Genomic DNA, 26,031 nt, shown 5'->3' with positions numbered 1-26,031 from the left:
CTTTAATGTTAAAAGCTCTCAGAACTCATAAGAGTGACTACTTATCAAAATTCTCATCTCTGTAAAACCACTGCCTGTAAACTAAAATTTTTCACATCTTTTCCCATAAAGGATTGATTGGAAGTAACACAACAGAGATTTATTTTTTCACCGTGCATGACTGAGACACGGTTCAGCTTCTTTTTATTCAGAGTCACAACTTTACCATCATGATAATTTGTTTTGTTTAGCCCATTTTCTACTACTGCCTGGTTTATTCCTCCCTCATTACTTTGGATATAAAAATGAGGGACATCTTTTACTCTTGCTTGTAATTTAGGCTAAAGACAACCCAAAACCAGCCCCCAAAGGCACAGAAAAAACGACAAACTTCACACACAGTGCAAGACCAGAGATTCAATTTTATTATTTCCCTGTGTGTAAAGCTGTGCAGTCTGGCTGTGAGTATTGGATGTGGGCCTGGAGTTTGCACTGAGGATGTGACTCAGCAGTGCCAGCAACTCCAGCAACAACTAAAACTGGACCTTTGGAGCAAGGACCATTTGCCACGAAGTCTTTTGCCCTTCAGTGGCCATGTGGGGAGCTCCTGTCAGGCTCAGCAGTTAACAGTAGAGGCTACAGCACTCACTGAAGTGGCTGGACAGAAGCTGAACATAATGCACATGTGCTATAGGATGTGCACCAGAAGGCTGAGATTGTTGCTTCTGCAGTGCAGGGTGGATGAGTGACATGAATGGAAGAGGTCCTTGTCTTCTTGACAAGGAAAAGCACCTCCTTTGTGCTTCTTTGTGCTTGTATGTAGCTCAAGATACAACCAGAAAATCCATCATTCCTGGCAGAACATAGCATGAATCTGCACTAATTTTGACATTTTACACCAAGGCACTGCTGCATGGCTCAAAAAGAATACCCTTCCCATGAGTTCTCAGATACTTGTTTATTGTAATGGCAGACTCTTGGAAGTTCAAGTTAAATCTGGATTACAGTTTCCATAACCCTTTGAGTGCCCTTCAATCATGCAAACAATAAGCAAACTAAAAAGACATGTCAGCTCCATTTGTTCTACCTCTTACCAGCACTCCATATGTACCTTTCTTTTAAAAATAAATACATTCATGTGCTGTGTCATTAGAAGAAACAGTTTCCTATCCTCCCTTAGCTCTTCTAAAAAGTCTGGAAGATAAGAAGCTAAACAAGTTTTATTTGTTAATTCTCATAGCCTTCACATTCCACATGGAAAGGTGGCTTTTTTTTTCCTTGTCAGGATGCAGCACAGCCATCTTTCCATGCAGGGGAGGGAAATATACTCACCCTCTTTATTGGCACCATTACTTTCAGGTTCTGTTTTAAGAACAGCAATGTAGATGTCTTAAAGACACCATAAATCCACCTCAAATTATTATACAGTTTTAGATCATGCTGTTAAAATTACTAAAATCAAGGTATGACTTTAAATTTTGACAACAAAAATTGCTAATAGGAATTTATAACCAGAATTTAAACACAGCAAAGGAATAGTCAGAGAATTATAAAGCCACCTGCACAGACAAGGTTTGGCCCAGTTTGCTTGTCAAATCCGATTCTTTCACATTACAGCAATTCCCTCAGACTGTGTGTGGCTGCACCACAGCTCTGTCCAGTGCCCCAGAAGGGTTTTCTGCATTTGAGGCTTGACCACAGGCAGAAAAAAACTGCTGCTCTGCCTTTTCCCAGAACCATTGTTATAGTGGTCCATCGGCACTGCTGGATGCCCTGTGGATGGTGAATGGACAGGCTGGGGAGGGAGTGCAAGGTGGGTCAGTAGTGAGGGTCACAGTCCTCCACCAGGCTGTCAGTGATGTAGCTGCACTCAAGGACGTTTTCTAAGTAGTTTTTCTCTGCAAACGTGTTCACTGTCCAGGGAACCACGTGAATTCCTTTTGAAGACCAGTGACTTACATAGTCCCTGCAAGGGATGAAGACACTCTAAGAGGAGGTTGACACAACCACAGAGAGAAGGCAGACAGTGCTGAAGCTACATCAGGGTTTTAGTCTTGCGTCAGTATGGCACCAAGAACAACAGCGTGTCCTCTTTTGCAACATCATCTTTTCGTGCTTTGTTATTGTAAACAGGAAAAAGCAACAGTTTTCCTCTTTGAAAGTAAACCCAAAATCTAACATAAGATAAAAATTCAGAATAAAAAGACAGAGGCTTAAAATAATAAAATAGCATGGAGTAAAGAAACTGTCAAAACAACCTTACCCAACACTAAATGGAACATTTTGATAAGCACATACTGCTTTAACTCCACCCTATAATAGAATGCTAATATCTCCTGGTATACGAGCAAGCTTTAACACTTACTGAGAAACAAAATTTTTCTGTATGAGGAAAGCTGAATTCCCACACAATCGCCACAAGAAACTGTGTAGGCTCCAATCCACAATGATATCCATCCCCACATACAAGTAGTGTTTCCAGAAGGAACGGAAGCGGCGTGTCCCATCTCCCAGGTGACTCAGGTGCCAGGGCCGGTGAGTAAGGGCTGTCACGACCTTTCTGTCAGCTCGTCTCATCTGCAAGACCGAGGAGAAAAGACTGGAATTCATCCACAAGCTCAGATGCATTACATACAATTTTTGAGATTTTCTCTACCACAATCCTTCTCCCCTTCCTCTCCAGGTCCTTTTGTAACTATTTTGGAAAGCTGTTTATGAGATTTTTTTTTTTTTTTTTAAAACATACTGAGTAAGCACCTGCTCTTATATTAAAAAAATTACACAGCAGTCATGCAATGTATATACTGGAATGAAATACATAGTAAGTAGCAGTGGAAATGACAATTAGGAAACAGTTTTAAGAATAGTCTATGTTTACATCAAAATAAGAGGTTTATGTAGCAGGTACCTTGCACACAGATACCTGGCCACACACCAACTGTAATGGCAACACACTTTTTCCTGCATTGCTTTCAGAATGGACGGACTTACAGTGGATTCACATGAGCCTTTAATGAGTAGACTGATCTAATAAGATTATGCATTATGCTTCATTTGCTTTTAAAAGTCTTGGCAATTTTAACAACCCAAAAGCAACCTGGAACTGGGAATTTTATACCACAATGAAATTACCAGGCAGGACTAAAAAAATCCAAAATAAACTTTTAGGAAACATCACCTTATAAACAACATCTGGCATGAAGGAACAGACTATGCTGCTGTCATACAACTGTGGAAATTCCAGGTAGAGTTGTTTCAGGGCATCAACTGCCTACAATGAGAGACACGCACAGGGGTTATATTTATACATACACTCATATTTACACTGCAGAGTCATTCTAGAACAACGTCCTTTAAAAACATTTTCCAGTTTTGTGTAGCAAGATTGAAATAGAAAGGGGGAAGAAGAAAAATAGCATCTTGCTTATAGTAGTAACACAGAAATGACATTTTGGTTTTTTGCAACAGAAGTCCTCTTTGTGATTCTGTTTACAAGAAGCAGCATTCTCAGTGTTTGAAATACCCTTAAAGACAGTGTGGATATAATTCTGACATACTACTCGGGGTTTAGTTCAAGAGGAAAATGAATGTATTTCCATATTTTGCTATGCTAAAGAAAAAATTATTCTAATTTGCATAAAATGTTAATGACTGATCATCTGCATCTGCCTTCAGTAATGCAAATTACAGATCCCTTGTTGAAGGCTGAGGATGAGGTGCTGGCTCCCCCCAGCACAGGCAGCAAACTCAATTTGCTTTGTTTCACTGTGGTGCTGGGAGTTGAACGTAACACTCACACACACCTTGTGCTAATTTTAAGTTGCAGCTTCCCAGAACAACTTTGGATGACACAAACAGCAGGCCCAGTCCCGCCCATACTCAAGAAGGGTGGGTACCAGATGTATCAGTTTGAGACCAACACAACAGCAGGCTAGAAACCCACAGAAGGTGTGAGGGAAGGCGTCCTGATAAGTGAGCAGTACCTGATCTGCATGGCCTTTGACATCAAAGTAGATTGTAAGGTTGTGACGCATGGACTCCACAACACCTTCTCTCAGGGTTGGTACCTTTTCACCTGGGAATTTGCTCCTGTAGAAATGGACAAATCACTGGAATGCAGTCAAGACACACGTGCACATACACACACAGGCACACGTACCCCCAACCACAGAGCTGTTTCCTAAACACAGTTTGCTACAGTAGCACTAGAACTGGGATCAAGTAGTGGCAGCAGTGTCTCTCTCACCCAGTAAGACTGCACATGTAGAGGGATATGTACACATCTCCTTTTCCCTCAGAATCTCACTGATTAATCCCACAATTAAATCCTTCCAAATTCAAGTTCTAATCTGATGCTCACCAGCCCCATGTTCTGCATCCAAACACTAAGCTCAGTTCTTCACCTCCTTCCCCAACTCCTACAAACAAGCATTCAGTCCCAACTGCTGCCTTCCTCCTGCTCTGACTGTGCTCCCCAGCCCTGAGCCAGAAACACAGATCCTGGCAGAACAGGCAAGACAAGCTGAGGAGGCAGCACAGTCAGCTTCACCCATCAATAAAGGATTCCTGACACGGTGACAGTGAACAACAGCTGCTCAGCAGTCGCTGCCTGTGTGGAAGTTCTCTCTGTGTGGCTCAGGTGATCACCTTTCCAGTAAAGGGGAAGATACTCTTGTACCACGGACCCACGGGTGGCACATTTACAGGAGGCTGGAATTCCTTAATCCAGTGTCTCAGGAGCACACACTACAAGTTCTTCCTCTGAAAAGGATTCACTTACAATACTGCAGAAGTTGCAGTGTTAGCAAATTTTTAGTAATGTATAAAAACATTTTCCCCTGCATGCGCCCGGGAAGGACCTAATCAGCCATGGGGGTCACAGTGAGACACCTAGAATCTGTCTGGCTCCTTTTCAACAGTATAAACATGATGCTTAGAATCCCCAAGGCACAATCAGTCAAGAAATATAAGCAAACAAAATTAATTTTTGAAGCAATTCCTAGAGCCAATTTTGACATATCATGAAGCTCCCCACATCTTTAGTGTCCTGCAGTCAATTTAGGACAAGCTTTTGTAGAGATTGACCTGTTTCACATTAGATGCCTCGGAATGTTGTCCTTGAAAGCCAGTTATCTTGACTCTTCTTCAGTGTGCCTATTGTAACAATGGGTTAGAAGATATAGTCTCATATGCTTCTATAATCAAAGTAACATATGGGACTAAGTTTTAAATTTACAAAAATTTTCATCAGTGATAGATTAAATCAATAATTCTGTTTCTCAAGAATGGTATTTTTCACTGTTCAAATTGTAATTTCAGAATAGCCATAGATCATTTACCGTAGCCTGTGTTTGGCAGATGCATTAAGCTTCCTAATTTCATCAAAAGTCAAGTCACACAGTCTTCCAGATCCATCAGTTGTCCTTTCCACTGTATCATCGTGCATTAGAATGGCAACACCATCTGCAGTAAATTCAACATCCACCTCAACACCCGCTGCTCCATTCTCAGCTGCCTTAAAAAAAAATTTTAAAAATCACATACACAAGAGACAGCTTTGTATATATGACATAGGCACAGCTATAATTAGCTTGTGTTCTGGGGAAAAAAAAATGAAATAATAATGTTATTTTCAGTAAGCTTTACCTGCAGAGCAAAGCAGGTTTTATCCAAGCCATTGTGAGAGCATTCATAGATCAACAGAAATATAATGTATTTTAGAGATAAAACCATAGTGATAATGTTGGGATTGGGATTGTTTCAGGATAAAAATGCAGAAAAGAATCCTGCTCACTCCTTCTGATGTAATAACCCTGGAGTCCTTATGTCATCTTCTAAAAAAGAAGGGAATCAAATGCCTACAATTTACAAAATCTACAGGATAACAGCAAACACTCCTCTCTGAGGAAGAAGCAGCCAGGCTGCCTTAGAACATTTCATATATCCTGCTTCTGCCCTGGCTCTTTCCCAGGGACTCCTCAGGAAAACACTCGAGTGAAGTGCAATCAAGACCAATTGTTCCGAAAGCCAAACGCCCTCCTGGGAAAAGGTACAATGCACCAGAAAGACAAATGCCAGGCAGGCACTAGAGGTAACCCACTCAGGAACACTGTGAACCCTGGCTGTGCCTTGATGCCTTGCAGGTGGGGCAGCAGTAAGTCATGGCAGGGCTGCACACAGTGAAGTTCTCCCAGTATCAGAGTTTCCCAGAACTCTGGATTCTCATTACAGATCTTCGAGGTTTAAAAAGCACAACCTGCTACCGAGTTGCTGTCCTCTCTCTGTGTGCTGTTGCCACATCAGCCAAAGACAGTATTTCATAACTGCTGTACTGTTGAAATATCCATCAGCACTAAGGCTATAACAGCTCCCACAGGACTCAGATCTTATCTGAATCCCCTTGGGGATGAAGGACCGACCAGCCACACGGCTTCCTGCGGATGCTAGAAGAACATCTGGAAATACTGAGGATGAGGGAGGCTTGGCGCCTGCAGGAAGGTCGCATCATCGAACACAACCCACCAGACCGTATCGCTGCCCACCAGTTTCACCGCTCACCCACCAGGCCATGTGGGCTCCGCGAGGCCCCGCGGACCGTTTGGCAGCTCCGCCTCGCAACTCCACCCCCCGCCCCAGGCCCCGCCCGGCCCCCGGGTGCCCTGACCTGTCTGATGGCCCCCAGCGTGTTCTCGGGCGCGTCGTGGGCGCCGCCGCGGTGCGCGACGCGGGCGGCGGTGCCGCGGGGCTGCAGGACGCGCTGGGCGCTCCGGGGCGCCGGCGGCTCCAGCGACAGGAGGTGCAGCGCCACGTACAGCCCGGCCGGCAGCAGGCACGCCAGCGCCGGGCTGCGGCTCAGCGCCAGCACCACCACCAGCAGCGCCGTCAGGAAGCTCAGCAGGCCGTCCCCGTGGCACAGCATGGCCGGGCCGGGGCCGGGGCCGGGATCAGGCCGGACCCACGGCCGCCGCCTCCCCTCAGAACACAGGCGACGGCAACGCCCCGCGCCCGGCGCCAGCCAATCAGCACTCGGCCGTCAGCGCCCGCAGCCAATCAGCGCCCGCAGCGCCCGCCAACGGCCGCCCACCCGCGCTGGGGGCGGAGCTCGGGTAATCCCTCAGGGACGGGCCCGGCGGCGCTGCTGGGAACCGTGCGGTGTTTCCGATAAAAGGGGCGGAAGGTGCTGGGGTGGGGTGTGTGTTTGGAAATAGCGTTAATGGGAGGGAAGTTCTGCTGTCCAAAGAGTCGCACAGCCACAGCAGCTGTGTGTCTGGGGAGCGATGAGGGCTTTCGCGGCTATGCTAGCTTGTTAGAAACGTAGCATCAATAGTGTTTATTTTCCACTTAATTGCTGTGATTTTGTATACAGCGTTATGTATTGTATATCTTATAAAGCTGGCTGCCCACTCGTGCCTGCCCACAGGCCAGAGCCCGGGAGCCACTGGAGGAGGAGGCAGTGCCCTCCTGCCGGGACAGAGGCTGGACAGGGAAGGTCACCTTTACTACCTGACACAAGGGTAAACAGCTGGAAAGAATCCACAGGGAAGAGCAACAAGGCAGGAAAACAGTGAAGTGAAGGCTCTAGAAACTGGGTTTCTGCAGTCTAGAAGCAGAAGAGCAAAGCTGAGGAAATAGCTTGTGTTAGATTTGTATTAACATAAATGAGGACTTTGACTCTTTTTCCTGGTGTGCGTGTCTGTGGGAGAGAATGCGAAAAAACTGACTTTGTAGTGAGAAACTCTTACAGACCAGAGGTGGAACAGGCACCGGGCAATCTTCTAAACTGGACCTAAATTTTTTTAATACCTGAGATGAATATTTGTCACATACTGTCCTAGCTGGTTCTGAGCATCTCAGATATTCTCTTCATGGTTTTGTGCTTCTGCCAGGTGTAGCTGAAGAAAAAACAGAGCGATAAATGCATATGCATAACAAATAATGGAGTGTCTAATTAGATGTCATACATATTTAAAAAAATCTTTTGATAAACAACAGCATTCGTTAAGATTAAAGATGAAGATTTAAAAAAAGAAACCCTCAACAATCATTAACATATTGAAGAGGTAACAGACGACAAGGTTGTTTTTTGAAACAAGAATGACAGCTTTAACAGCTCTAAATACTCACTGGAAATTAGATGTTTCCATAAATTTAAATTTATTTTGCTTGGACTAAGTGCTGGTGAACAAGTGTGGATTTTCCTTCCACCTGACCTGCCTGTTGGGTGAGTGTTACCTGCTCGTGGACTGGCGGCTGGCTGCCGGGTGGGAAGGAGGGATAAGGTGTCTGGAATGACACCAGGATGCTCTCCTGACAGAACCTGTGAACAGGTGCTCATGTTTATCTTCCTCATCACAGCGTGTTCCATGAAACTGATACCTGTGGCAGCACATTTGTTGTCCTGACTATAGAAGGACTGCACTATACAAGGGCTGCACAGCTGTGTGATATTTAATGTGATAAAGCAGAACAGACTTCACCTGTGCTAACAGGGGAACTTGTCTGGGAGAGCTACGAGTGGAAATGGTTGGAAATCCGAGCAGCAGGATGGTGCTCCATCCCCTCTCATCCCTGTGAGCAGGGGCTGCCTTTGCTGGGCGCTCGCCTAACCACGGCAGAGCTGCCCCGCGGGCTCTGTTGTGTGAAGGGCTCTGTTTTGTGAAGTGCTCTGCAGACGGCGACAGGCCGAGCCGAGAGGTTTGTCCCCAGGTCGTGGGCCGCGGAGGCGGCAGCGCAGCGAGGGGCGGAGCGGGGCGGGGCTCGCTGTGCTCTCTGTGCTCGCTGTGCTCGCAGCGCTCGGAGCGCGGCCGGCGGGCGGGCGGGCGGGCGGGCGGCGGTTGCCGGGGAGCGCTGGGGCAGCGCCGCCGCGGGAGCGGGGCCGGGCCGGGTGCGAGCCCCGCGCAGGTACCGAGCGGGGCCGGGGCTGGGCCGGGGCTGTGCCGGGGGCACAGGGGCCGAGGCGGGGAGGGCCGCGGGGAGGCGAGGCAGCGGCCCCGGCCTGGGGCGGGCTCGGTGTCTCGGGGCGGGCGGGCAGAAATGGGCCGGAGCGAGGGAACAAAGCGCTGTCAGGCCTTGCCAGGCGGTGCTGGGCTCTGGGTGTTCGCTCCGGTGGGAGCGGGCAGTGTCAGATGTGTAGGCGCTTTTAGGGAAACAAGGCTGTAATTTACCTTTGTGTGTTTTTGGTTTTTTTTTTTTCCATGGGAATATTGGCGTCTCTTCATACAGACGAATGTATACTCCGTATCGGGACAGCGACTCACGGTAGTAAGACACAAATGCCTCTCAGCCCCCTAATCATAAGGGCTGTTCTTTCTTTGATACCAGCGCTTTTTTTATTTTTTTTTTTTTTTCCAATTCGGCTGCAATTTTATTTATTGGTTTTTTTACATAGGATTTGTCCGATTGTTGTGGAAGATCTCAAAGGTTTAGTCTTCGATGGAAATCGAGATTATCTATAGCAGGTGTAGTTCTGTAAATCCTCGTTATCTCAACACTTGCTTTCTTCTCCACGTACCTGTGATCATCATTTTTTGCTCATATATGCAGATTCTAGTTTTATAGGGGAAAATAAGGAACAGCTTTGCAGCTTTTGGTAATGATAGGAACAAGAGAAATTGATTCGGTTTTCTGGTGTAGAATTTGTTTCCCAGAACACAGTGATACAGAAATAGTTGTGATGTTTTCCTTTCAAGGTCTTTGAGGTATATGGAGGAGTAATGTTATTATTCTTTGCAGCTTAGTTAACATGAAGATGGAGGACTATGAAATATTCTGTAAGAAGCATCTTTCCAGAATCCAAGAAGAGGCAATAAAAGGAGAAACTTCTTTTACTGTTCAGCACAAAAATATCTCCCTCATTCATTTCTATGGAGTCCCTGTTCTTTCTCCTCTGGTAAGGCCTTTTTTCCCCCCCCTTTCCTCCCTGGTGTGCTAACTCTGCTGTTGGCACTAGCTTTGATGTGCACATGTAATGATTCTGCTGAAGGTATCTGGGTGAGCTGTCATCTGGCCTGCTGCTTAGTGTGTTCTGAGCATTCCTACCCTTAATCTTAAAAAGTAAAAGGGTAAAATATACTTTTTTCCCCCACATTGACTGCATTGCTTGCAATTTCTGGAGATTTGTTATCTTCTTAAGTGGAGCAGAAATGTTTGTGGTTTTCAACAGACAAATGTTATAGCTGGGCTTAACTTTACATAAAATCATAGTGACATTTCAAATACTGAACATGTGAGTTAGTTTAACAGTGTCGAAAAAAAGGTGAAAACAGGAAATACTGAGATGGTTTAAAAGCCTTTAAGTAAATTTTTTTTTGCATGTGTTTGCATCTTACCGTGATGTATTTCTTAGGCTCATCAATTATGTTAAGTCATTCTGTACTAATGCAAACAGAGCCAAGCTGAAGATTGTTGGTAGTTCCTGCAGTACTGCAGCTGACTTCTTGTTTGTGTGGTGGGAAGTATGAATGGAGAGAGACTCTAACAACGATGTCCAAAAATCATGATAGAAATTGCAGACTAAATGAAAGATTGTTATATTCTTATTTTACAAATGTAAGGTTTTTGTAAGGTTTGGTAGAAAAAATGTCTGAATCCTGTGTCAGATTGGTAATGTAGCATGTAATGCTCATGGAAATTTTTTGTAATGGACATTTTAAATTCATGTTCATTTGCACATGTGCCAAGAAGGCATTTTGTGCATCTTCCCTTTAGAAAAGATATAATCGGTTGACAAGAAACTGGAATTTAACAGGTGCACAAAGTCTCAGATGATTCTTCTGATTGTTTTGTTCTCTTGGGTTTTTTTCTAATTTACTTCTGTAATTCTGCATTGAAATTTGCATTTAGTGATATAAACCATATTTCTTACACTCTGTTTTGCAGCTTAGCCTTGAAAAGAAAAAGGAAATACAGCAATATAAGGAGAAAGCATTGGACCTGGAGACCAGGAAACGGAACTCCCGGAACAGAGCTTTGCTGAATCGCGTTCAGGAGATTGTAGAAAATGTCCAGGTAAGTGTTAGTCCAAAGCCACCTCACAGCTTTACAGAAAACATCTGTTTAGAGATATTTTGAGAAAGTACTGGGGTTTAACTCTTCTGAAATTATTAGCAGTTAACTCTCCACAACCAGCATTTGCTATTATTTCATGCTGTGTGTCCTGATAATTGATTATTTAGTGATACTCGTTGTAATGGAGGGGACCTGCTTTTCACTGCTTGTTTTTCTACATGCAGAAGGCAGACCACAATGTTGCTTTTGTAGCTGTGTTGGAATCAACTAGATTGTAAACACAGATTAACAAACCCCTGGTGTTAGAACTTGCTTTATTTGCAAGCTTACAGTGTAATCAGAAAATAATTAAAATTGCCATCTCAACAATTTGTAATTCTATTGTGTGCTTTACAATTTTACTGCAACCATATTGTTTAAATTGAAAAGACTATTAAATACATCTAATCAAGGAGTTGTCCTTGAAACAGTTGTAATGCAACCTTTAAATTAACCTGTTGCTTAAACAAGTACAGTTAACACTGAGTTTGTTGAGTTACCAAGGTGACAAACAACACTGCTTTGCATTGTTCACTGGAGTTTATGTGGCAACAGTCATCTGGCTTGGGGTTTGACCAGTAGACCAGGAACATACATTCAATACAAAAATAAGCAAGCTTGCTTTTTTTTTTTTTTTTAAAGGTATCTTCTTGATGACTGAATTGCAGCACATAGGATAATTGTACTGTGAAAATCTTTTTAAACAAATGCTGGCTGGAAGTAACGTGTAATTCTTACTTAAATAAAGTTTGTTTTTCAAGTACTCAACAAATGAAAACTCATATGTAGTTGTCTCTGGATTAGTAAAGAAATAAAAAAATATAGTCCACTATTGTTATTAGTAATTATGTTGATTTGTTTGTAGTTGTCCTTAGGTTAGTTCATATTTCTTGTTGAAATTTTTCAATTACATTTCTTATTTGATGTAAACGTTTTCTTATTTTAAGAGAAATCTTGCAAGATATTTTGAAGGCATACAATTATTAAATATATCCAAATTACTTTAAAAAGATAAGAGCATCTCTGTGTTCAGATACTTGGTATCAGTAAAAATTCCAAGTGGACCATCATTCAAATTTATATTTTAATTCCAATGGCCTCTTACTTATTGCAAAGAACTCTGTATTATTTGTAGGAAATCAGTAACAGTTGAACTGAAAAATTTTACTGGTTTTAAGATACTATTTATTTTAATATTTTTTAAATTTATTTTTATTACTTTTTTAAATTCAGGTGAAGTTTGCAGGAATCTGAGATTTCATTGAAAATGTTATTTTTTCTTTTTCAATTTGAATTTGTAGATGAAGAAAGGACTTAACATGAGTGATGTGAACGCACAGGAGGCTGAGAATTCTTGCCCTGACTCAGATTCAAAAGCTTTGACTGACTTCACAGCTCTATCAGATGTCAATGTGGTATGTTCTCCTGAAAGACACGGTTCCATGGACCTGGAAAAGACACCAGAACTTGCACCATCAGGTACTGCAGGGCAGAGGACATCACATGTGACAGAAGTAGTTAAACCAACAGAAGAAAATGTTTCTTCAAAGCAAAGTGAGAGTCGCTTCTTGAAAGATGTCCCTTGTCCAAGGGCTGCCTCTCCTGACAAGCTGTGTCACAAGCTCACGTCACACGCTCTGCAAAAGCAAGAGGGACGAGCGGGGTCGCCGTCAGATGAGGATGTCCAAGATCCATGTGTAATGAGTCTTCAGAACCTGATAAAGAAATCCAGGGAGTACATAGAGAGAGAGCAAACCAAACGTACCTCAAAAGGCAGTTCCAAGAGGAGCATGAGTGAAAGTCATTCAGATAAAGAAAATGACGGTGTTAAAACCACCGACTCTGCGAAGGAGAGAGCAAAGCTTACAGGCAGGAGTTGCACCACTCAGACACTTGATAAACCCAGTCTTAATAAATCAAATACCCTTCTCCAAGGTGCCTCTATGAACACAAATAACACAAGTATGTCCTCTTTATCCAGTTTTTCTAAAGTGGACATACCTACAAGAGTTGGAACGCCCCCTTTGGTGGATTCAGATTCAGATGAAGAATTTAAAAAGAATTCTATGTTTGAGCGTGACAGTAGCATTGTCAGGAGCCTCACAGGCTCCTATGCCAAATTGCCAAGCCCAGAGCCAAGCATGAGCCCTAAAATGCACCGACGGCGCCCAAGACCTTTATCAATGGGACACATCATTATAAATAACCCTGTGAATGCCTACGAGTTAAGTCCTAAAGGCAAGGGTAGAGCCATGGATTTAATCATGCAAGATATTGCAGATAAAAATAACGTGTCCGAATCAGTGCCAAAGTTCATGGTGGACTTCAATATGGTTTGCCCTGGCAGAGTTCCTGGTGTCAACAGGAATTCTTCGGGCCCTTGCGATGGGTTGGGGGCTGGCAAACCGAATCGCCATTCCTTTGGGCTCTGGGAAAGCAAAGGAATGGTGTCGGCTACCGTGGAAGGACAGGTGGTGTTGGACAGCAGAGGGCCATATAGAGTAGAGACCAGTACTAATATCATAGCTCCAAAACTGACTGAGCTGTTTGCTGTCAGTCAGTCTGCAGTAACACAGAAGATCCCAGCTGGGGATGAAGTGAAAGCGCCTGTTTTGCCAGAAAACACTAAATCTAATTCCGCGGTGGAACTCAATAAATCTTACGATGTCGAAACCCCATCTCCGCTGCTAATGCAGAGCAAGAACGTGCGACAGCAGGTGGATACTCCAGGTGTTCCCCCGGCACATGAGCAGGTTCCGGAAAATTTTGAAAAGGTAAAACGTAGACTTGATCTGGACACCAACAACTGCCAAACAGAAACCAGTTCCTGTGTTCTGAGAGTTGGAATGGAAGAACAAGAGAAGCAGTGGTTGCAAGAGCAGAAATATCCTGTGGAATCAGTTTACATTACCCCTGAAAGTATGGCAAAAGGTAAAAGATTTCCCATAGTTGAGGGTTACTTCTCAGTGCTGCTTAATTCTCAGTTTATAAATATTTTATAAAAAACCCAGTGATCGTTAGTCATTAGTGTTTCTAAGTATATATGTATATAAAAATGCTAAAATTTTAGTGCATGTAAATTATTTTCAGTAACCTCAACCTCATTGTTTCTCTAATGTTTAATGACAAGTTCTGAAATTCAGCTTGTTGCTTGAGCCATTTTTAATGGCTGCAGAGTGGAGTAATTGCTGTCTTAGAAGCTGCTTGGAGTCAGAAATCTGTAATCTTGGAGTCAGTTATTTGTAACAAATACTTGATTAAACAATTTATGAGGGAACATCAGCTAAAACACTGTGCATCAATTTTGTGGATTCTGTATTTATTCTCAAGAATATAATTTGACAGCACAAATACTTATTTCCCATTTGAATCTAGGAACTGGAATTTAGTTTTGCTAAGTTGTCTTATTCCATGAGGTCTTAATAAGACCACAAAAAGAAAAGACAACCTGTGTAAATTAAAAGAAAATACCTTTTAATGGGTTGGAAATCTCTATATAGGTATTTTCTTCAAATTCAAGACTCTTACGTCTGTATGTGTCTCTACCAAATCAAGCTGAAGTGGCATAAATCATTTTATTTCATTCAAGTAAGTGTAACAATTCTTAGGGCTATATTTTTTTGTGTCCTTATTTTAATATATGCTGAGTTTGTGTTACTGCTGTTCCATTCATGTGCTTAGCCCACCAATATGACCATGCAAATATTTTGAAGGACTTTAGTAAATTATGAGGTTCTTTACCTTACCTTACCAGTGGAAATTTGGTATCAAGGAAACCTGATATCAAAGACATCTTTATTTTTTACTGATGATGCCAATTACTTCCAATAAAGGGTGTATGTCTCTGGCAAAGACCACATAGAAGTGATTTAATATTTGATTTTTTGTTATGTATTTTTTCAGAAGATATTTTAAAAACTAAAATGTTGGCCTTTGAAGAAATGAGAAAGAGACTTGAAGAACAGCATGCACAACAACTGTCCATTCTGATAGCTGAACAAGAGAGAGAACAGGAGAAATTGCAGAAGGTAAGGTTGAAAGGAAGCATTCTAAGCAAAGGTTGTGTGTTATATGGAAGTTTGTCAGGAAGCAGTTGGGTTTAAATGTGTATTCTGTTGCTTTGCAGAGTTAGAAGATTAGTCTAATGGTTGAATCTTCCTTTTGTAGGAACTGGAAGAGCAGGAGAGAAAGTTAAAAGGAAAGAAGGTTACTACAACGGAAATAGAGATTTCCAAAGTGAATATTAACAGTAGGATGGAGTTGGAGTGGAGGAAAAAAAGTGAAAGTGGCTTGCTGGAAAGTGTGCAGTCTCAGCTGGAGACAGTCCATAACACAAACTCCACCAGCATTGGTAAAACTGGGAGGGAAGAATATAGCTTAAGTGTTGTGATATATTTTGCTCTACAATGCTTGACTGGACTAGCTACCCCTCTGTACTGATGAGTTCCTGCCCCAGGGCTGGTCAGGATACAGGGACAGCTGCTGCCCTCAGCTGTGGACAGCACAGGTGAAACAAAGTCTCTGTTGTGTCTTTGCGTCACTGGCATTTAGCACAGATTCAACCATCCTCAAACTGTTCCATGTACTTTACTCGTTATGTAACTGTTTTAGGGTACATTGAGGGAAAACAAGCCAAGAATAAACTCTTTTGATCAAGGATGAGGATGTGGATTTGTGTCACGTCCCAGAAGGTTCATTCCCATGCCATGGAGCTGCACAGCAGTGGGCCAGGTGGTCACATTTGTGTAGGTGGTTTAGAGGGGCTCTGTCAAGGGATCTTGACTGCAAGACAGTGCAGCTATAGCTGTGGAACACCTCTCACCTGTTCCAGAACATTATGAAGTGTTTTGTTCTGTCTTGTGTTTAGCAAATCTTGCCCGGAAATGAACAGAAATATTCAGGTTGCTTCTTGCCTATAATTTACCTTGTCAACAAAGCTGCTACCCCCAAGCTGAGTGTACACACAGACAGTCATCACTTTATTGGCAGAAGTGTGTGTTGAATTCTGTGTTCTGCTTTGCATGCAGGTTTTGCTCATACAACACCCAACACCTTTTCTTCGACAAGTGAAACTTCATTTTTTCTCTGGGGACCATCAGGTAGTGGAGTCATAAAAACCTCAGTATCCAGGCCAACTAATAGAATCAAAACTAGGTGGTCTCAGGTAAGGAAAAAGAAAAGATATAAATAAATCTTAAAAAACCTTCGTGTTTTTCTAAGAGACTGGTAACTATAATAACTGTGTAATAAATCTCGCAGAAAATTTTAGTATCCTTTTCTATGTCAACTTTGATTACATAAAAGAACTGTGTAGGATATTTTTCTCATTCACATATGCAAAATAATCATATAAAAATACGTTACTTCTTCTAAATTACAGCAGGTACTTTTGGCCCAGCCAAAAATTTATTAACAGCTTGTTTCTTACTTGAGAATTTCTGTCATGTGATTGATGTTATTTGAGAAATAATTAATAATTCTTGCTTTTTTAATCAAAAGTTTAGAAAATGTTTGGTTTTTTTAAGGTTCTCAGTCCAGAGATACAAATGAAGTTTGATAAGATCACTGCTGTGGCAAAGGGATTTCTCACTCGTAGACTCCTGCAGACAGAAAAACTGAAACATCTTAAGCAAACTGTAAAAGTAAGATCAGCTTTTTGGTATTATGCAGCCTCTCCTCCTCTTTGTTTCTGTTCCTGCCTTCAGTTGACAGATGAAATCACGCATTTTCTGCTTTCAGAAGAATTGGGGAATGTCTGTTACATGAACATGTTTGTGTTGCATTGCTTAGGTCCAAGTCAAAGAATTTATGTCTTAAGTGCACTGTTTGTAATAACTGCCTTGTTGTGAAGGATTATGCTTGGTGCTTTATCTTATTTTCTCATCTTTCCCAGGATACTATGGAATTCATAAAAAATTTTCAGTCTGAAGCCCCATTGAAAAGGGGAAGTGTGTCAGCACAAGATGCATCCCTTCATGAAAGAGTAATGGCTCAGGTGACACAATTTAAACTGTTTTTTTCCTTTCCTAGCTATTCTGCTTTTGCAATATAAATACCTAAAACCTTGATAGTGATTTTGTTTAGAGTAAAAAATTTTAAACTATGGCTGTGAAGAGAAGACTCCATTTTCGTGCTGATACAATGAGAGATTTCAAAATTACCAAGAGTTTTGCTTAGTTTGAGAAGAGCTTGATGATCAAAACCATGGGCCTGTTCCCTCAACCAAATATTTTATTAAAATTTTAATTGTTCTTTCCAGCTGCGAGCTGCTCTGTATGACATCCATGACATCTTTTTTACAATGGATGCATCAGAAAGGATGAATATTCTGCGTCACGATCGTGAAGTTCGGAAAGAGAAGATGCTCAGGCAAATGGTGTGTTGTGTTCCAGAGAGTGTAAACTGTCTTAAGACTGAGGCTGAATCATTTTACATTTAAGAGATTCTTACTTGCACTGTAAAATATTTCTTAGATCTAAATTGTTTATGCTTTTGCAAGTAACTTTCTTCAATATCTATTTATTTATTTATTTATTTGTTTATTTATTTATTTATTTATTTATTTATTTATTTTAGGATAAAGTAAAGAGCCCGAGAGAGCGAGTGACGCTTTCAACAGCTACACAGAAATCTCTGGACAGGAAGAAGTACATGAAGTATGTGCTGCTCTCCCCTTGGGATTGGGAGGAGGGAGGCAGGGTACAAAATGATGAGTAGGAGACATAGGAAATAGTTACAGGAAGTTTTTGGAGTAACAGCTTTGCAAGCTAACATCTCTCCTAGAATAAAAAGCTGTCCAGGTGTTTGGAGTCTTGCTAGTAGTATTCTGCTCTTACTTTTAAGAGACTTCTTGTTTGTACAGGAGAAAAATATTTGTTCTAAGTTGTGCATTTATGCTAGATTCCAGTGGTGGGTGCTTAGTTTGTGGTTGAATTTGCAAATTGTAAGAAGTGCTGCAAGTGATTTTATCAGTTTAAAGTGCCTGGCAATATCTCTAGCAGAGTTTTTTGGGGAATGGTAGCAGGCATTATCCTGCAACACAGTGGGCTGAACAGTTGTGTTACGCTTGCTCCTACACTTGAGTAAAGAAGTGATAATCTGTAGTACTGCTCTGACACATGTAGGTGTAGTTCCTGTTGTAGGCATTCTATGAGTGTTTCTGTTCAAGACCTGGATGATGAATTTTTAATTGAAATATGTTTCAATACTTTTGTTTCTCTAGGGCTTCAGAAATGGGAATACCAAGTAAAAAAATAATCATAAAACAAAAAACTCCTGAAAGCCGGTGGGTGATGGTTACTGGTATTTGGATGCTTTTAGAAACTGTGATTTTGTGATCTCTATTTCTGGTTTGCCATCAATCAGCTCAATTCCTGGTATTATTATGATGGGCAGTAATGAAATCTGATTGAGCATGACCTAAGAAAGGTGTTTATTAGCTCATTAGAAAAGATTTGTTTTCTTCAGAGTCAGTTCTAAAACTTTATCTTCAGAAATTATTTATTTATGGCTTTAAGTCTCTGTGCTCAGGTTCAAGGTTTTTATTTGAGATACACTGTTAAGCTTCGGTTTGGCACTACTACTTTTCCTAATACCCTTTACTTTGCAGTGAATCATTGATAATGCTTATCTTTAGGAAGCTGTCAGGAAAGAAGTGGCTCTCTGTTGCAAGGAAAGCGCTTGCTCCTTGATTGTGTGATTGATTGCTTAGATCACAGAAATTAGTGTTCAGTACATGCTGTTCAGAAGGACAGCAGCTACTCTTTTATGAGGCCTATCTGCACCTTTTTCTAGTATAAAAAGTCAGATACCTGGCATCCCTTAAAAACAATTTTTGTCCCATGTTTACCCAAAAGCTTTGAAGGCATGCTGTCTACTCATGCAGTTCAGTCTTCAGTGACTAGTCTGACTCAGTCCTTTTTTTCCTGTATGTCCTTATCAGTGACTAGGAACACAGGACACTGTTCAAGGAGTTGTACCTGCACTTTTTTTTTTCCTTTCTTTGTTTTAAATAGTGGAAGTAGTAATTCTTTTCTGGAATTTTAATTCCAGCCACTTTGCCTACACGTCATGTGCATTACAAAGCCTGTTAGCCTTGCTGAAATTTGTTGTGTGAAACATGATGCATAATTCGATATTCCTTATGAGGTTTTTATTTTTAAAGGGAAAAAGCACTGATAAAGGTTTGTGTTTTAACAGCATACTTCAGCCAAACCAAGGACAGAATGCCCCGGTTCATAGACTGCTTTGCAGACAAGGGTAAGAGCACAGCATGTTTATAGCCTAAAGGTGAAAGTAAATGCAAAGCACAGGAGTACAGTGATTGCTCAATAAGATTTACACATACTGGTGTAACTGTTGTTCAAAGAAAGAATAATTACTTCTCCCAGTATTTTAAGAGGGCGATGAAGCTTTGTTTGACCTTATACTGCAAGAAAATACTTAATGTTGTCACCCTCTTGTGTATGTCTTCATTTACACTGTGTTCCAACATTTCTATTTGTAACATTCATTCCATGAAGCTTTGCTTCCACTTAATGAAATATTTGTATTTTTATATGTTGACTGTAATGTCACAGTGTCTGAACGGAATCAGTTTCTTGAATAGAGTTTTACAAATCCATTCACGGGGAGATGTTTTTGTACTTAATGTATCTATGTAAGACATAATAATGTTGATAGAAACTGCACCCGTACTCAGGAGGAGGCTCTGTGGGACATTGACATGGAAACATTTTTACAAACAGTTTGATAGTGTCTCATGTTTTTCTATACAGCCTTTCAACTTTGTTGCAAGTGACTTATTAACTCTTTTATATTTAATTAGAACCTTTAAGACCTCAGTGAATGGGGTTGAGCAAAATAGAAAGAAGGCCTCAGAGAGCAGAGTGTCTAACAAGGCCGTTTCAGGTGTGTAGAAAATCGGTGCTTGGATCTTATAGTAAATAAGTTACTAGTATCTAGACAAAGTAAATGGGCAATATATTGTTTTCCTTTCCTTGCGCACCTGCTTTGCTATGTCTTAAATCTAACCTATCTCTTCAACAAACACGGACTGGTAACTTAACCATCCACTTTCAGATTCTATAAACATAGTGTATAGAATGTGCTGCACAGCTCATTTGCTTTCACTCACCAGATGCCCAGTCATAAAAGAGGTTGCCAGACATATTCACTGTAACTGTTGAGAAACTGACTGTAGCCAAATAGACTTGGATTAGAATCTCATGTCATTTGAGTCTTAGTTCTGTAGACACGTCTGTTGAAAGGACAGGAAGGACAATTCCAGACTCATCAGTGGGTGTTCAGTGATCATACAGTCCTAAAATTATATATATTACTGTAGCATCTTGCAGGATGTTTGAGACTTAATGACCCGAGTTTAAAAGTAGAATATTCCTTTACTCGCACATGGAGACGATTGATTGGTTGCCTGTTATTAAAAATATTTGATAATAGTGCTGAACCTCTCTGTTTTCAGCCTGTTCAGGCATGAAGGGAATAAAACATTATGAAACATCTTATACAGTTTCTATTTTTTAATCAGATTGTAAATTTCTTAAGTGACAAACCTCAGTTGATGAAAAGGTAAAGTTTTAAAGGTTTTAAAACTGTTTAAGATCTGGATTATACTTTTTTTTTCTCAAAGGAGAATATAAATATGCTCTAGATAATATATAGAGTTTTATACTCTCCACAAGGCAAATATAAAAATTGGGAATTTTGGGGCTTAATGGGGCAAATGTGTAATGTAGGATTCTGACTGTTTTCTGTAGTGATCTGAATTATCTTTATGTATTAAGTATCAAACCTTTCCTATAAGGGAAATTCTTATTCATTGCTGCCCCAGGACAATGCTGGGAAGGAGTATCTGAAAGTTTTAGTGCAGTGTGTTTTACACTGTTCAAATGTGATGTTTTCCCAGATACTACTTCGTGAAGTCAAGAGAAGTGGCTACAGAAGGATGTATAGTAAGGCAGTATGCATATATATATATATATGTAACATTTTAGAGAGAGGGGAAGATAAAATAGGAAACAATGAGATGATAACCAGAGTTTAATTTATTTTTCTGCTGTCAGTTCTTCTGACAGTGCTGTCACTACTAAAGTGGAGCAAGGCAGTTGTTCTGTTGTGTTCAGTGACACTGCAGAAAAATTAGCAAAAATAATAAATAATCTCCCTGAAATATAAAGAAGAAATTAAAGTTAGCAATATAATTTTAGCAACGAGAGGTAACCATTGAGGCAGGTTTTCATCTGCAAGTTTGCAATAATGTGTGCTATTGACTAGTAGTTGAGAGTGCTGAAGAACAGGGACTACACATTACTATTCATTTAGTACAAGTAATGTAACCTATTTCTAAAGGAACACTTAATAGATGGGTAAAATGTGAATAGTGAAAGGTCTGGCAGTATAACTACCAATTGAACTGTGCTTATTAGAGGGGCAAGAAGGGAAGGAGGGTTAGTAGAATACAGGTGCTATAAATATATTCAGCTTAGACATGAGACAAATGCTCTGAAGAAAATAATAATATACTCATGCAACTTTTTTCTTTGTTCTCCTCTTTGTTGTTTTAAATTCTGTCTGCAAAGTGCTTTGTAGCTTTAATACCACTGCGACTGGTTGTTGTCTTTTTCTGGCAAGAAGGCATTTTGTTTAGGAATCAACTGGCAATCCTAAATTCAATTTTTGTTGTTTTTTACTCCTTCAATCCAAAGTTCTGTGCTAAAGACAGAAGTACAAACTTGTGAATCAGTGAAGAGTCTTATTTGCTGATTTTTTTTTTTTAATTTAATTAGTTTAAATAGGACCAAGATGTTCAGTCAGTTGCCTGCAAGCCGGGCCAGGCAGCGCATTTAATGGGGTCTGATTTTGTTAGAAAGAAGGTGGTTGAAATCAGGTTGCTCCTACAACTAGACCTGTTCTTCTCCTCTGTTTCTACTTGGTTTCTTCTTCTGTGGAAAAGAAATACAGGGCATGAGGCATGTGGAGTATTTGGGTGGTGGCAGCAGTTGGCCAAGTGTGGTCTCTCCCGCACGTGTGTGAGGCTGAGCAGGGCAGTGTGAGGAGGTGGTGCTGTGAGGTGTGTCAGTGTTCAGACCAGCACTTCAGGAAGCCTCAGACCTGCTGTGTGAATAGCAGGAAAAGGTTGGGTGATAATTGTATTCAGAAAGACTGTAACTTTTTTTTAAATGGAATTTGCCTTCTGCAGTTCCTTAGTCTAGATTGCTGGGGTTTTTTTGCACTTCCATATACTATTACATAATACTCTGTTATTTGTGTGAGATTTTTATATAACTTGGAGGGCACTTGAGGCGAGTTAAGGGGTAGTGTTAAATCTCTAATAAAGCACCATGCCTGTCAGCCTGGTTGTCCTACAAGATCCCAGGTGAGCTGAAGAGTCCACCACTGGAGAGTGCTGGGCCACTGAGAATGCCTTTTATGTATGGGAACCTGTTGAGGTGTGAGGGATCCTGCTGTGGTGAGGTCTCTGGGCATTTCCAAAGCTTCTTTGCCCTTTGCTGACTGTAGCCCTTGGACACCTGTGAGTAACCACTGCAGCTCTGACCAAGAGTAACTGAAGAGCCTAAAAAGGACTGGCACTTCTTTGTCACATTCATTTACTTGCCTGGTAGTCATTTCTCTTCCATGGCTGTCTTCCATTCCCACCGCTCTGCACCCTGTGGTACAATTTTCACTGCTGTGTGTAAATGTTTGCTCACACTGCTGCACACTCTGGGTAACTGCTTGAACCTATTGAATGCTGAGTTGTGCTACTTTTTAGCAGCTTGCAGTGCTGAACCCTTATTACTGGAAGATACTTGTGCTATGCATAGTACAGTATGGATTGTTAAGATATGTATGGATATACTTGTTCCCTGTGTAAAGACTTATTTATTATTTTTATACTTGGGCAGCCTTCCTTTTATAAGGCCTGATGGCCTTATTCATACTGCACTTCTAATTCTGGTTGTCATACTGACATATGGAAACCTACGACTGTTTCTTGGTTTAATTAACGTGGCAGCTGGGGAAAAGGAAAGTTATTTTAAGTATTTGATTTGTATAATATTTTTTTAATTGATAGATTGTTTAAAAGTAGTGCTTGGCATAGTTAAACTTATCAGCCACCTAATTATTGTCTTGGTGATGTGGCAGTTCTTTTAAAAACGTATGAATTGTAGTTGTAGATTTTTTAACAGTAGCAGAAAACACTTTGGAATAGTTACTGCAGAAGGCAGTGCTATAAAGTGTCATAACTTTCAAAACTATAGGTGGTTTTTCTAAGGCATTTCAGGTGTAATATTATGTAATAATATTTTAAAAGTAATCACTGTATACATACTACTGCTTTAAAAAATTGTCCTAAACTTTTTCAGCTATTTTCTTTTGATAATCCTCTTACAAAATCCAGCACTATTAATTGTAAAACGGTAATGTTTCTGCTTATTTTTAGGAGCATATGCAGGAAGAACCCAAAGAAAGAAGCCAAATGTTGTGACAATTTAAGAAGACAGCACTCACTGGGATAAACTGACTGTTTTTTACTGATGGCATTCTCAGCACTGATTTTAAATATTGCATCTTCTTTACATATATGTATATTTAGAAATTATAAACCTACTTTGTCATTTTCAGATGACACATTAACACAATCATATTGAAGTAATAAAGGACTTTGAAGTTCTAATACTTGTGGTAAAATTGCATGTTAGAACTTATATGTTAATACTAGTGTGTACACATTCATAGTCTTGTTTATTTAAAGACGACCACAGGGCAGCATGAAGGTAATTTGTGACTTTTTCACACTTTCTAATTCTTGTGTCTGATATATGCTTTTTGCATTACTTAAAATTGCAATTTCTGTGTATGATTGCTACCACAAGTCATGGGTATATATTTAGTTTCGTACCATAAAGTTAAAGCAGCTAAATGGGAAAAAAACCTCCAAACTTAAAAGTGAACTCTCACATCAGTGAATTTGTCACCAGCCGTTTTGAATGTACTTTCTGTATGAATGAGATTTACTTCAATTGCAGTACTAATGACCTAAAATGTTTTGCATTTCTGCTAAGCTGGAGAGACGTGGATCCAGATTCAGTGCTGGGCAGATGGACCTACTTTCATTGACTAAACCAAAACTGTGCATTTATACTTGTGATAGATCAAATCACCACCACCAAGAGTCCTGGGATTTTTTTACCCTGATGTCTACTGCATTTTCTTATGGAAACAACATTTGGCCACGATGAAGACATGTATGGTCTACGAAAACTCAAGAAGGCAAGACTTCAATTGTTTTACTGTTTCAGACTTAAATAGTAATTTCAGTCTGTAATAGTAATTCGGATATGTTACATTTCATTGATGACAGTTGCAATTTTTCCTAAGCAATTTCTCTTCTACCATGATCTAACAGGCCCTTGTGCTGAATTCATGGTTTGGGGGAATGGGGAATCCCTACGAAATCCTAACGAAATCTTTCATATTTATGAATATCTAACGTTAAATGATCATGCTCATGTTTTACCTTGGTCTTCAAACTGATGGATATTATCCATCAACTTGAGGGCAGCATAATTCTATACCTGCTTTTAATGAACTTGAGACATGAGGTTGACAGTTTTAGAGAGAAAAGCTCTGCTTGTGTAACCTCAGCAGTAGAGAACTGATAGGTTATATTTTGTTATTTCCCAGTGTTGATATAACATACTAACTTTGGAGGCTTTGTAACGTGTTGACATGGATATAAGAGAAAAAAGACTGAAAATTTCATTGTGTTAAATAGTCAGCATGAAAGAGGAACATTAATGGTGAGACGAGGATGCTACCTTCATGGGTAGGGATGAGTGGTTGGCTTGCTTGTGGCACCAGTTATAGCTTTTATCTGCCACCAAGTCTGTCCTCTGCAGATAGTGACATTGTTTAAAACAGGTGTGTTATACCATGCAGTAAGTTACCCAAATTGTGTACTTGGAAAATGGCAAAAATGCTGCCCAAGCACTTTGAAGAATGACACTACTCAGTGGCTCTCTGCTGTGGCGTTTATTTGAAAGCCTGGGGCAGGAGGCTCCTCTAATGGTGTAAATTTTAAGTTTTCACCAGTGTAGGACCTGCCTCCTTTTTTCAAATGCTGTGGTGCTTTAGAATCTCAGTTGTAGTACAGAAAATGCCCAAGGCAAGCTTCCTGCTCACCCAGTGGGCATCACAGCCCTGTTTTGGTTCTCAGCTTTCCTTAGGAGTGAAATACATCGCAACAGGGGAAAAATTAACAATGGCAAGAGTAACCTGTGTCATAGGAGACAAAAGGTGCTGTTGATATAGGATTGATGTTTTTAAAGAATGTTTTATGTGGTGTATTTATTATTAGCATAGGCACTATGTTAATGCACAAATAGGTTTAGTGTGTTAGTAGAAAGGAATGTTTGCTTTCTGCTTGGGTTTCACATCTAAACTTCTTTGTCTTTAAGCATGCTTCCACTGTATTAAAGCACTGTAGCACAAGGTGGTTTTTTTTTTTTTTTTTTTTTTTTTAACTTTCATGAGGCCTTTCTCTTGGCAAGTGCCAGGCTTTGTTTTTGTACTTGATGTTTTGTATTTATACATATTTATCTTTTTATTTTGTGTGAAATTGTGATACCATTACAAAAGTCTATTTATTTTTATACTTTTATTTCGTTTTTCACCAGTCTTGCTTTTTACTTAAAGCATTCTGCACAATAAACTTTGAATCTTTAAAAAGAACTGCTCGCCTTGTCCTTTTCCCGCCGGTCCCCGCCCGCCCTCAGGCTCTCCCCGCTCTGAGGGGCGGGGCGGGAAATGGCGGCGGAAGGCGCCGCCCGCCCGCGGCGTCATGTGACGGGCGCAAGATGGCCGCGTTCCCCTGGTGAGGCGGTGGGCGGCGGGGGACCGGGTGCTGCCTGTTCCTCACCCGCGCAGGGGCGGGCGGCGGCGGGCGCTGAGGGGCTGGGGGTTCCCGCGGAAGGGCGGGGGCAG

General features: G+C 40.9%; 2 protein-coding genes across 10 annotated transcripts; one reads left to right on the top strand and one right to left on the bottom strand.

The window, feature by feature from the left end:
* Positions 1-381: 381 nt before the first annotated feature.
* Positions 382-8,369, bottom strand: GDE1 (glycerophosphodiester phosphodiesterase 1). The gene is made up of 7 exons (XM_027654881.1): positions 8,356-8,369; positions 6,644-7,004; positions 5,319-5,494; positions 3,963-4,068; positions 3,158-3,250; positions 2,345-2,556; positions 382-1,945 (listed from the first exon to the last, which is right to left on the bottom strand). The coding sequence occupies exons 1-7, from the start codon at positions 8,367-8,369 to the stop codon at positions 1,798-1,800; spliced, it is 1,110 nt and encodes a 369-aa protein (XP_027510682.1). The 3' UTR covers positions 382-1,797.
* On the top strand, positions 7,119-25,779 carry CCP110 (centriolar coiled-coil protein 110). Of its 9 annotated transcripts, none has more exons than XM_027654748.1 (16): positions 7,119-8,200; positions 8,335-8,673; positions 9,712-9,868; positions 10,858-10,986; positions 12,327-13,956; positions 14,929-15,053; positions 15,193-15,376; positions 16,053-16,189; positions 16,551-16,667; positions 16,919-17,020; positions 17,285-17,401; positions 17,602-17,681; positions 18,248-18,310; positions 19,225-19,284; positions 19,853-19,935; positions 23,489-25,779. In XM_027654748.1, exons 3-16 carry the CDS (start codon positions 9,722-9,724, stop codon positions 23,539-23,541), a joined length of 3,027 nt encoding a protein of 1,008 aa, XP_027510549.1. In that variant the 5' UTR covers positions 7,119-8,200; positions 8,335-8,673; positions 9,712-9,721; the 3' UTR covers positions 23,542-25,779. The 9 variants fall into 9 exon arrangements, with proteins under 9 accessions (XP_027510549.1, XP_027510550.1, XP_027510547.1 ...); XM_027654751.1 differs by lacking the exons at positions 7,119-8,200; positions 8,335-8,673 and adding exons at positions 9,368-9,437; positions 20,951-20,996; XM_027654752.1 differs by lacking the exons at positions 7,119-8,200; positions 8,335-8,673 and adding exons at positions 9,368-9,437; positions 20,951-21,004.
* The last annotated feature ends 252 nt before the right edge of the window (positions 25,780-26,031 follow it).

This window comes from Corapipo altera, unplaced genomic scaffold (genome assembly GCF_003945725.1).
Source record: "Corapipo altera isolate COAL_440 unplaced genomic scaffold, ASM394572v1 98, whole genome shotgun sequence".
Lineage (NCBI taxonomy): Eukaryota > Metazoa > Chordata > Aves > Passeriformes > Pipridae > Corapipo > Corapipo altera.
This window is presented reverse-complemented; position numbering and strand designations above follow the sequence as displayed.